The 13915-nt window shown below is 29.6% G+C and overlaps 1 protein-coding gene across 1 annotated transcript in view; it reads right to left on the bottom strand.

The window, feature by feature from the left end:
* The window catches only part of myom3 (myomesin 3), a 53961-nt gene extending 46267 nt beyond the window's left edge, over window positions 1-7694 (bottom strand). Inside the window, exons 1-3 of the mRNA XM_026227772.1 lie at window positions 7333-7694; window positions 4468-4506; window positions 3237-3363 (exon numbers count right to left, since the gene is read on the bottom strand). Coding sequence (XP_026083557.1) covers window positions 3237-3363; window positions 4468-4483 — 143 coding nt within the window. The 5' untranslated portion in view covers window positions 4484-4506; window positions 7333-7694. The remainder of the gene's footprint in view (window positions 1-3236; window positions 3364-4467; window positions 4507-7332) is intronic.
* Between the last annotated feature and the right edge of the window lie 6221 nt (window positions 7695-13915).

The raw sequence follows: 13915 nt of genomic DNA, 5'->3' as shown, positions 1-13915 counted from the left end.
AAAGAGGGAAGTTTTGTGATTAATTGTTTAATATGAGCGTGAGAGAACAATGGCGATGTGTGAGATTCATTTACAAACGCTGTGGGAAATCAGCAAGAAGAGAAGTTCAGGTAACTGAAACCCACCAGCTTTGGCCAACATTACAGTATAACAATGTGGGAATCTCATGAAACCATTAGTCCAGGTCACATTTGACCCCAAAATTGAATGAAAATAAAAAAATATTATATTTTGCTTAAAGGAAACTCAATTCTTTTATACGCAAACCAGTCAAGAGTTAGAAATCATTACGATTATTTTAAGAAGTCTCTTGTGCTCACCAGGGCGGCGTTTATTTAATTAAAATATACAGTAAAATTGTGAAATATTATTACAATTTTAAAAAGCTGTTTTAATTGTGAATATATAATAAAATACTATTTATTTCTGTGAGTCGCAGCTGTATTTTCAGCATCATTCCTCTCTTTTTCAGTGTTACTGAATCCTTAAAAAAAAATTCTACAACATTTCTAATTATTATCAATGTTGAAAACAATATTTTTGTGGAAACCGATAGATTTGATTTTTCAGTATTCACAGATAAAGAGGAAGTTCAAAAGAACAGCATTTATTAGAAATAGAAATCTTTTGTAATATAATAAATGCCGTTTCTGTCACTTTTGATCAATTCGATGCATCCACGATGAATAGAAGTATGAATTTCTTCAAATCATCATATTATTCTGAGTTTTGAAGGATCACGTGACACTAAAGACTGGAGTGATGATGCAGAAAATTCCTCTTTACATCACAGGAATAAATTAAAATTTAAAATGTATTCACACTGAAAACTGTTATTATAAATGGTAATAATATTTCACATTTTTACTGTATTTTAAATCAAATAAATCAGCTTTGAAAACAGTTTTTATAAATCGTAATAATATTTCAAAATAATTTTTACTGTATTTTTAATCAAATAAATCAGCTTTGAAAACAGTTTTTATAAATCGTAATAATATTTTAAAATTTTTACTGTATTTTTAATCAAATAAATCAGCTTTGAAAACAGTTTTTATAAATCGTAATAATATTTCAAAATTTTTACTGTATTTTTAATCAAATAAATCAGCTTTGAAAACAGTTTTTATAAATCGTAATAATATTTCAAAATCTTTACTGTATTTTTAAATCAAATAAATCAGCTTTGAAAACAGTTTTTATAAATCGTATTAATATTTCAAAATTTTTACTGTATTTTTAATCAAATAAATCAGCTTTGAAAACAGTTTTTATAAATCGTAATAATATTTCAAAATTTTTACTGTATTTTTAATCAAATAAATCAGCTTTGAAAACAGTTTTTATAAATCGTAATAATATTTCAAAATCTTTACTGTATTTTTAAATCAAATAAATCAGCTTTGAAAACAGTTTTTATAAATCGTATTAATATTTCAAAATTTTTACTGTATTTTTAATCAAATTAATCAGCTTTGAAAACAGTTTTTATAAATCGTAATAATATTTCAAAATTTTTACTGTATTTTAAATCAAATAAATCAGCTTTGAAAACAGTTTTTATAAATCGTAATAATATTTCACAAATTTTACTGTATTTTTAATCAAATGAATCAGCTTTGGTAAACAGAAAAGACAATAAAAGACATGTATAACTTCAGACTTTTGACTAGCACGATACTGTATTGCAATGTGCATTTTTAACGTGATAAATTAAAGTAGAGTGATGCATGAATGTCCTGGCCAGCTTTCAGCACAGTTGGTTTTGGAGGAGCTTGTGTGTGTCTATTGTTATAAATCCGGCCTTGAACGCTGCTGTTCATCTGGGACTCAGCGTGACACTGTGAGCTCAGAATAACTGCAGAACATGTCCTGAATGTCAGGGAGAAACAGCTGCTTTCCCATCAGTTATTGTCATGTGATCTCCACACGCATGATCCCCAACATGTGCCACGCTAATGAATCACTGTTATTCATTAAAGAGCATTTTAGTCATTTCATCTTCACAATATTTGTTTGTGATGTTAGGCAGAATGTTTCAGAAAATTGGTCCAAAAAGTCAGATATGATCGTTTTGTGTGAATACAGACCCAAATTCTAAGTCTTTATTCATTGAAAATATCATTTGTCATAAAAAACTAACTGCTGCATCAAACCCAAATCAATATCTGCCATATTATATTATATTATATTATATTATATTATATTATATTATATTATATTATATTATATTATATTATATTATATTATATTATATTATATTATATTATATTATATTATATTATATTTACCTGTTAAGGGGCCATTGATTATTTATGTATTTATTTTTATGTGTTTATTTTGTAGTATGACAGTATTTTCATCAAAACAATGCATATTATATTATATTATATTATATTATATTATATTATATTATATTATATTATATTATATTATATTATATTATATTATATTATATTATATTATATTATATTATATTATGTAAACCTGTTTTAAGGCCATCAGTTATTTATTTTTATGTGTTTATTTTGCATTATGACAGCATTTTCATCAAAACAATGCATATTATATTATATTATATTATATTATATTATATTATATTATATTATATTATATTATATTATATTATATTATATTATATTATATTATATTATATTATATTATATTATGCAAACCTGTTTTAGGGCCATTAATTTTCTTCTTATTAATATTTATCTCTTTATTTTGCATTATTATAGTATTTTCATCAAAACTATACACATTTTACACTGAAATGTATCCTGTTTTAAGATAAAAAAATATATTTTATTATTTAATTTTATTTAATTTTATATTTTTTATTTTTTATTTTACATAAGCCATTTCTACTGAATGGAAAAGAGCAGCGTAGACATTCTGCATACAATAGTTTTATGAATTATAATATGTATCTTTTGTGTTTGACAGAAGAAAGAAGATCCTATGGGTTAACCAGCACGAGGATGAGTAAACGCTGAAAACATGTTCCAGTCGCGTCCGTTAGAAAGCCTCAGAAGAGCTGAACAGGAGCCGATAAGAGCTGGTGTGTTGACTCAGCTGCTCTCTGATCCAGGGACACCAGACCGAGCTTCACTAATTAAAACTGCTAATTCGGCTGATGATTTACATTGCTTTCCTAAAGCTGGGAAGCGTGTGAATGCAGGGGTCTGATGCAGGGGAATTTTCACGGCATGTTTGGAGGGTCAGCGTGGCTCTACCTGGATTTGAACTTTCTCTTCTTGATCTGGGACGACATCTGCATGCTGTGAGACATCTGCTCCATCTGCTCCTCCTGGCAGCGCTGGGTTATGATTTTGTTTGCCATGACGAAGCTCTCGGCAGCACCTGTATGTGAGCAGAAGACAGACACATAGCAGTGATGATACAGGACGATGCACGGCCCATTTCCATCACCTCTCCAAAAACCATATTTATACTGGACACATGCAAAATGAACCTGGACCTGGTCTTAATATTGCATCACAATAAAGAGTTAATCTCACCTGTTAAACCTGTAAAGAGCAAGACACATGGCAAAAATATATAGATAATATCGCATAGAAATTAAGTTTTAAGGAAATAAAACCATATTAAAAAAAGCATTAAATAAAATCTCTCTCTCTCTCTCTCTCTCTATTTATATATATCTATATATCTATATATCTATATATCTATATCTATATCTATCTATCTATATCTATATCTATCTATCTATCTATATATATATATATATATATATATATATATAAAGAAAAGAAAATAACCATATTTAAAAAAGCATTAAACATTAAACAAACCATATATATATAAGGTCATTCAGGATTATTATCATTAACTAAAACTAAAACCATAGAAACATTTTCATTACTTGAAATAAAATAAAAAAGAACTGAAATTACATAACATATGAAAAGCTTAAATGTATTTCAAGAAAACAAATTTAAAAGAAAGAAATATGTTTTATATTTAAAAAACATTTTGCATAAGAATAAAGCCTTTAGGGCAATTCAGGGTTATTATCATTAACTAAAAATAAAATAAAATAAAATAAAATAAAATAAAATAAAATAAAATAAAATAAATACTAATTTTAATTTAAAGTACTAAAAACACAATAAAATTAAAATGACTTTAGTAATTTAAAATTAAAATGAAAACAGATCATTAAAAATATATATATTTACATACATATTGAGCACTATTTTCATTAAAGTTAAATACATCTTACTCCAAAATGATACAAAAAAATTATAATTATATAAAATGAAATGTTAAAACAAAAGCGTACATGAAAATAAATAAATTAAAATATAAGTTAATAATAAAAAATGTATCATCTAAACCATCTAATTGTAACAATCTTTTAAAATGGAAAACTGCTTAATATTTTTCTTTAGTTTTCTTTGTGTGTGTGTGTGTGTGTGTGTGTGTGTGTGTGTGAAATCTGACCTGAACTTGTTTTCATGAGTTCCACCACAGCAGGTAGAACTGAAAAGGAGAAGAGGGACATACATTGTATCAGAATCCTGTTAAAAGTCCCTTTGTGAGTTATTGTGAGAATAATATTTCATTAGTTGTGATGGTGAGAGACCCGCAGTCATAAATCACACACGGCCCTTGCCCAACACAACAGAATCAGGTCAGCTTTGAAGGATGGCTTCATTTATCCCAGAGTTACAGCCACCACCTGCGTTACGCTCTCAGACAGAGAAACACGTTTCCTCTCCGCTTTAACCAGATTACATCTGAACGACAGCGGCTCCTGTCCCGGGCCTTTCCTCTCAACCCCAATCAGGAGCTTGTCTGAACATTCGGTACAGAGGGTCACTCTGCAGCATATTAACATTGATCTGTCATCAGCCCGAGAGAGAGAGAGAGACAGAGAGAGAGAGAGAGAGAGAGAGAGTGTGTGCGTGAGAGAGAGAGAGAGACAGAGAGAGAGAGAGAGACAGAGAGAGAGAGAGAGACAGGCCAGCAGCGTCTCTCACGATGAAAACAGTGTGTTCAGATAAACACGAGTTGGGAGAAACACTCTGGAGGTGATGGATGAACCGGCTCATGAGAAATAACTCATAAACTCCAAACGGAAGGAGTTTTCATCTTGGTGTTCTGCTGCTTGCATGGTTTACAATGTACAGAGTGCAGAGAAACACGAATGCAAAGAATCACGACTGAATGTTGATCAGGTTTTTAGATTTTATGAACTGAATGGTCTGTTGGAATAATCTAAACTGGGATTGTATAGCGATGTCATGAAATCAAATAAAATATTGAACTTTAACATTTTTCGTGTAGTTACCAAGGCAACATTTCTTATTTATTTAACTTTAAGTTGAACACACACACACACACACACATAATAAAATGACGTTAATTAATTAATTCACTACATTAATTTGTTAATTCATTCATTCATTCATTCATTCATTCATTCATTTATTTATTTATTTATTTATTTATTTATTTATTTATTCATTCATTAATTCACTAATCCATTAATTAATTCATTCTTTCATTCATTCCATTCATTCATACATACATTCATTTATTCATACATTATTAATTAATTAATTCATTCATTCATTCTTTCATCTGTTCGTTCGTTCATTCGCTCGTTCGTTTATTAGTTAATTAATTAATCCACTCATTCAGTCATTCATTCATTAATTCGTTCGTTCATTAATTTATTCATTCATTCATTAATTCCTAAATTAATGAATCCACTCATTCATTCATTAATTCACTAATTCATCCATTCATTCATTCATTCATTCATTCATTCATTCTTTCATTAATTCATTTGTTCATTCATTCATTCATTCGTTCATTCATTCGTTCGTTCTTTCATTCATTCATTAATTCATTTGTTCGTTCGTTTATTTATTTATTTATTTATTCATTCATTCATTCATTCATTCATTCATTCATTCACTAATCCATTAATTCATTCGTTCGTTCATTTATTCATTCATTCCTAAATTAATGAATCCACTCATTCATTAATTAATTCACTAATTCATTCATTCATTCGTTCATTCGTTCGTTCTTTCATTCATTCATTCATTCATTCATTCATTCATTCATTCATTCATTCATTCATTCGTTCGTTCGTTCATTTATTTATTTATTCATTCACTCATTCATTCACTAATCCATTCATTAATTCGTTCATTTGTTCGTTCATTCATTCATTGATTTATTCGTTCATTCATTCATTTGTTTGTTCATTCATTCATTTATTCATTAGTTAGTTCATTCTTTCATTCATTTCATTTCATTCATTCATTCATCTGTTAGTTCATTCATTCATTCATTCATTTGTTCATTCCTTCATTCGTTCGTTCATTCATTCGTTCATTAATTCATTCATCTGTTCGTATGTTCATTAATTTGTTCGTTCGTTCATTCGTCCATTCATTCGTTCATTAAGTAATTTTCTCATTCACTCACTCATTCATTCATTGATTTATTCAACATGTTTCACTTCCAATTTTTATCATTGGGATGCAAAAATGAAATTAAAATAAACAAAATAAATAAATGAATTATCAAAATTAATAATGCATAAATTCACACCATTTTGTATGTTTTGTCTTCCCAAAACATTTGCCAGCCGAACCTCTTCTACATAATATAGACTGCAATAGGTTTTCTTTCAATTTGGATTCCTCTGATATCTTATGGTACAAGATTATTTTATGCTAATTTATGTATTAAAAGAATAAAAAAAATTAAACTTCATTCTTCATAATATATATAAATAATTGCTGTAAAACCCTTTACTTTATGAATTCATATTTTATTATTATTATTATTATTGTATGTTATATATATATATATATATATATATATATATATATATTAAAAAAAATTAAAATAATAAATACAGATTAAACCATTCTTATTTTTCTTTATACAAAATATAATTTCTAAATCTTTCATTAGATGTTTTGGGGGTTAAATGTGCTGCAAGTTGCACTCTTTTTTTCGAATTACGTTTTAATTACAGCCTTTCTTACTGGTTTCAATGTGACAATATTCAGCGTGACACAAAATAACGAACAGGAAAACTAGTTTTGTAAATGTATTTACTGCATTTATCTGATCACATGAACAAAACAGTGAACTAGTTTTCGTCACATTATTAAGCAAAAGATGAATCTGCAGCGAAACACTGTGCCAAGTTTAAATAATGATTGTTAGTATTTTGCAGAATAGACACCGTTTGACAAGCACTGATCTTCAAGTACATACTAAAGCAAGAAACTCTTGAAGAGCAGGAGAAAGCAGTGTTGAAGTTATAAATCCACTCACGTTCTTCAGGCCTTTAAGATGATGTCCTCCTCCTCCTCGACCTTCACCCGTCTCTCGCTCTTCTGTTCAAGTCTCTTATTGTTTCCTCTGTCTCACCTCCTTTAACTCTCTCAGCGTCTCTGTCTCTGCGGTGAAGATGACCTCCACAAACTCCTCCTCAAGCTGTAAATATAGAGCCACAGCAGGAGCAGTGATCAATTCAAAGCATCCAGATAGACTTACAGTGAGATCAGCGGACAGAAGACCGGGAATGACACAATGGACCAGTGCATTGTGGGAAAAGAGATCTGTGGAAACAATGCATTGGGATCTCAGCAATATAAACTCTCAGATCTGCATTAACGCCTCTGAAGAAGAGATCAGATGAGATCCTACCGCTCACGTCTGTCTGCAGTAAGATCAGATATTAATCTGGAAATGACACCAGATAAAGCTTTCCTCACAAGAAAGCTCAATAATCTTTAAAACTGTGCAAGTTTGCCTTCATTTACGCCTGTAATTTCCTTAAGTAAGTTAAAAACTGATGTAAATTAATTATAATGCATGATATTGAGTGGTTTATTGCTTTAGTATTAGTAATATATAAAAATTATATGATAAAACACCCCTGTTATCAACTTTTATAACAGAAATAAACAATAGTTTATTTAGAAAAATTCATAATACTGTTATTAATTTGAGCCCTAACTATAATTAAAACTAAAAAACTATTAAAAGTTTTTTTATTAACTGAAATAAAAACAAAAAACAAATAATAAATAATAAGTAAATAAATAAATAAATAAATAAATAAAATACACTTTAAACTGCAAAATTAATTAATGAAATTATTTAAAGAAATACTGAAAGCTAAAGCAAATAGAAAAATAAAAAAACAAACTGATAAATAAATGAACTGAAATTAAAAATAAAGCTGAAAATAGAAAAAAAATATTAATACATTCTATAATAGTACATAAATAACAATGAAATTAACATTAATACATAAATAACATTAAATTAATTTATAATACAGAAAAAAGAATATTGCTAAAGAGAAATATAAGAAAACTGATATTAATGGCAAAAGCATCAAAATGACTATTTTATTTACATAAATAACAATGAAATTAACATTAATACATAAATAACATTAAATTAATAATTTATAATACAGAAAAAAGAATATTGCTAAAGAGAAATATAAGAAAACTGATATTAATGGCAAAAGCATCAAAATGACTATTTTTTTTTTTTATAAAATCAAAGATAAAACAGAACATTTTCAAAATATTAATAAATACTATAACGATAACACTAAATTAATTAAAGTGTTAAAATTAATTCTGAGATAAAAACAGAGGTAAATAGAATTATAAAACACTGATGAAAATGACAAAAGCAAAAAACAATAAATAAAAAGAATAAAAATTAAAACTGAAAATTGAAAAATTGAAAATCTGAAAAATTGAAAAATTAAAAAAATTGAAAGTATAACACTAAATCAACATTGGAGTCATATTTACATTTATCAATTTTCATATTTCAACTAAATATGATGACCATCGCAAGCTTTGTGTGTCATAACTGCTTAACGTGTTTTTATCAGCATTTTACAGCAGCTTTAAAAGCAGCTTGTGTAATTTAGAGACTGTACAGTGATTTAGTGTCCCCTGTATGAATGTGAGCAGACACCGAAGTGTGTGTGTGTGTGTGTGTGCGTATGTGAGTGTACAGTGTGTGATTCAGGTAGAGTTTAGGGTCTCAAAGGTTATTTATAAGCATTTACTGCCACACCTGCTGCTCAAATACCACAGTAAACAATGCCAACATCTTCTACTGTTTCATCTGTGACATTGAGACTAAGAATAAACCGCACGACCAGAACAACAGCAGGCCAGCTTTGTCTGTTCCCATTGTGACAAATAAAACACAGACCAGAAACATGTGCTCAAATCCGTTCTGTTGAGAGACGCTTGATCCGAATGTCTGACTGCGTCTGATAATGCGGCCGACTGCTGTCACACACATTCAAACAAAGAGCTCAACAAATCGTGAAAAATGACTTTATTTACTGACCCTCATGTGGTCTCAAGCATGCCATGGACAAAAAAACACCATGATTTCAGCAGTAGTGCATGTGACTTTATGCAAATAAAAGGTTGGATGATGCTTTGTGTCACGATCATTAGATGGAGTGCCCATGAACTTCAGTAGAGGGCACTCCACTCAGGACCATTCCACCCATCAACCACCAGATTTCACTTGGACACTAGCACCTCTCATACTGTTGCACCACACCCGAACTACATTCCCCATGAGCCACTGCATCACAATCACCTTGTCACACCTGCACCTCATTCATCAGCCAATTTCCTTGTCACACCTGCACCTCATTCATCAGCCAATTTCTTTGTCACACCTGCACCTCATTCATCAGCCAATTTCCTTGCCACACCTGCACCTCATTTACACACACATAAAAGCAGCACAATCACTCTCACTCACTGCGAAGTCTTGTTTAGCCTGTCTGACATTTCCGAGTGTTTTTCCTAGTGTTTGTTCTTCCTGTGTATGATCTTGGATTGTTTAAACTGACTCTGATTCTCTGCTGCCTGCCCTGATCTCTGCTCGTTACCGTTTATGATTCTGGATATCCCTAACATACCTGACGCAGTTCCTGATTTCTGCCTGAATGACCATTCTCTTAATAAAGTTTCTGCACATGGATCCGAACGCATCTGACTCCTTGTTACACTTTTTGCATTGAACAAACTCAAATGTGATCTTATTTGCATTTTTCCCCATCACTGATTATAATTTTAATAATAAAACGTTTTTGATATTTAGAATTCTGTTGCATATATATATTTTAATTTAAAGTTTTAGTTTATTTAGTATATAAATTTTATGAAAATTATGTTTTTTTTTGTTTTACAGTCAATGCTTTTAAATAAGGAAAATGTTTCTATAAATTGTAGTTTTTAATTTTTTTTATTTTTTGTTACTTTTAAAGTGTTCGTTTAAAGTGTAAATAGATTAAATTTAGAAATTTTAAAATTTAATTTAACTAGATTAAAATGAGAAATGCTGCTGAAATAAATGTTCAAGGTTTTAAAATACATATATTTACTATTTAAATATATATATATATTAAATTTTTTTACATTTTTATAATTTAATTTTAGTTCATGTTTATTTTATTGCAATGAATGATAATAATAATTATAATACATTTTCTATTTTATCTAAATTCATGTTTATTTTATTTCAGGTAATAAATAAGTTATTTTTTAGCTTTAGTTAAAGCATGCAATATTTTTATAATTTAATTTTCTTTTTATATTTCATTTTAAATAATTTCATTTTAGTTAACGTTTATTTTATTGCAATGAATGATTTTTTCATGTTTAGTATTAATTAATTATTAATTAATTAATAATAATAATAATAATAATTATTATTATTTTATTTAAATTCATGTTTATTTTATTTCAGGTAATAAATAAGTTTGAAGAAGACCTGAAAAGTTGTGCATGGAATAAAACAGAAGACTGTTATAGTTGCTTAAAGTGATTTTTGTTCTTTTGCAGTTTGACAGTTGTGGTCAATATTAACTTTTGCATGCAGCTGTTTTCTTTTTTTTTTTCCTATTAAATAGCGACTCAAAGATCACATTAAAATGCAAAAGCATAAGGAGAGAAAGAAAGTGTGTGTGTTAGTGTGTGTGCATCCAATTAACTCAAACGACGCATCTGTCAAGCTGTTTGGTGATACAGTGGGAAAGTGCACAGGAGAGGAGAAAACAAATCTGCCCACATGCTAATTAAACACGTTCTGCTAGTCCTACTTCTCCATGAGATGCAAACGTTTTCTCACGACAAAGAGCATCAATCAGAGAGCCGATATAGAGTAATCAGCATCAAGCTCATTGTTACATATCTATTAGATTAATAAAACATGAATCCGCCATTTCTGCAGTGCACATATGTAGCAGAGTCATTTATTGCATGCAAACCTCCTGCGAAATGAAATGGCATCTACTTGTATCAGGTAGAATTGAGTCGGGTTTGGTTTGGCAGGTTAATATGATCTGGTTAACCCCAGCGGGTAGATAACCATAATAAAAATCACCATTCCCAATCGATGGGCAATCAGTATCTGGATATGATGGATAATAATGGAAGAAGGTTATGCACACTCATTTCCATTTGTAATTTTAATGAATCTGGCTTCTGGTGTCAGTTGCTTCCAGCTATTCTTAGCTCTACAAAACCACATCCTTAGCTGCTTGAAATTGCAAACTGGTGTGTCTTTCCACAGAACTTAATGTATTAACTTTATTATGAACACACTGGTTTGTAATGCAGTCGGTTTTAACGTTTCCTACACGTTTACATTTTTTCAGCAGCTAATGAACCGGACGTCTCACACATCCACAGAAAACAACTTGGTAATCATGTCATAAATGTTGCTGCATGCAATATATTAATATTTAATTATATTATAGACCAATTTTTTTGACATGGACTATACATACAGAACAGTCGGTAAGGTTTTTTCTGCTCACCAACTGCATTTATTTGATCAAAAAATTCAGTAGAAATTGTGAAATATTATTACAATTTACAATAACGATTTTATATTTGGATATATTGTAAAGTGTAATTTATTTCTGTGATGCTCCGCTGTATTTTCAGCATCATTCCTCCAGGCTTCAGTGTCACATGATCTTCAGAAATCATGAAAATATGATGATTTATTATCAATGTTGGAAAAAGTTTTTGCTTTTTACACACACACACACACACACACACACACACACACACATATATATATACATATACATAGTTTTTTTTGGAACCTGTGATACTTTTTTGATACATTGATAAAAAGTAAAGACAGTAAAGACTTATGATGTTACAAAATAATTTTATTTTAAGTAAATGCAATCATTTTATCAATAAAAAAATTCCTTAAAAATAAAATGTATCATGGTTTTTACGCAAAAATATTGTTCAGCACAACCTTTTTTCAACATTGATAATACTCAGAAATGTTTCTCGAGCAGTAAATCATCATATTTTCATGATTTCTGAAGATCATGTGACACTGAAGCCTGGAAGAATGATGCTGAAAATACAGAGGAGCATCACAGAAATAAATTACAAATAGAAAACACTTATTTTAAATTTTAGCAATATTCATAATATTACAGTCTTCTTTCTGTATTTTTAATCAAATAAATGTAGCCTCAATCAGTAGAAGTGACAAAAACACAAAAAATCTTACTGATCTCAATCTTTTAAACAACTGTGCATATGTCTTTCAGGTGAAAGGTGAACTGTTTTATCAACAGAGGAATGATTTTCTCACATGTGAAGGGTTTATGAGTGTGTGGTGAAAATGACTCTGACCTTTGCATTGTTTGCTCTCTGTACAGTCGAGATCTGCTCTGCAAACAGATGATATGTTTCGTGCAAAAGCATACATTTCTGTAACAAACCTTACTGTAGAGCACCAATATACAGTACTGTATTATCCACTAAATCCATACACTGCTCATCGAATGTCCAACATGAAATGCACAGCACATCATTTAAATAACATAATGAAGTTGACATGTTTGAGGGTCAAACGTCTGTAAAACTTGCTGTAACTTGACTAGGGCTGTTGTTTTGACTCATCTTGCAATTTCTATGTTTATTTCCTCAATAACACAGAGCTTTTGTCAGTGTTTCTGAGTTATTTCGCAGCACAGAACACACACTTCATCATAACTGGAGACTGTAAAACTCCCATAAAGCCTTTCAGACTGATTCCAAGGAACACGAGGGACTTTCTGGTGTGCAAATATATAATTCACGACTGTGGTCATTTCCAGCATTATGTTTAAGAGGTGCTTTTACAGAGACGCCTCACAGGTCTGTCACAGTGAAATAAAGTCAAGTGCTTCAGTGTTACAGTAAAAATGTATTTAAAAAGTCAGCATGAAATTAAATTGAACCTAGTTTAATTTCTTATGCACTTCCCTTGACTTACTATGAGTTATTCATTGCTGCATGCTTTTCAAACGAACAAACAAAAACAACACATTTCCAAAATTTATATGAATAAAAATGTAATGTTGCATTATATTTTTTCTCATTATGTTTACATGCAATCATTTTCAACAGTCAGAATCAATCAATCAATCAATCAATCCAATGAATGAATGAATCCAATCTGATTTCAGATCCTAAACCTTCTGTTTATTTAAACCATAAACAATGCAATACTGGGATTTTCAACTGAGAAAACAGTAAAAATTACATGCCTATTATTATTTTTTTATTTCAAATCGTTATTTCAGATATACTCCCCCCCAATTAAGTCATCAATCAAATTATAAATAGATAAAGAAATGGTCAGAACAGCCTTTTCCTCTGAGAAATGCATCAGAAAATAAACTGGTTTTAAATGCCATTTCATGCTGACTTTCACATAATTCAGATTAGCGCAAAACACACCGTCAAATCAGAAAATTATATTGAAAATGCTAAAAAAAAATTTTTTTTCCTCTTGAAAGAAATACATTAATGTGAAATAAAGCAAAAATATTGCC

Source organism: Carassius auratus, chromosome 41, assembly GCF_003368295.1.
Source record: "Carassius auratus strain Wakin chromosome 41, ASM336829v1, whole genome shotgun sequence".
Classification (NCBI taxonomy): Eukaryota; Metazoa; Chordata; class Actinopteri; order Cypriniformes; family Cyprinidae; genus Carassius; species Carassius auratus.
The sequence above is the reverse complement of the archived record's forward strand: the minus strand, read 5'-3'. Positions and strand labels throughout refer to the sequence as shown.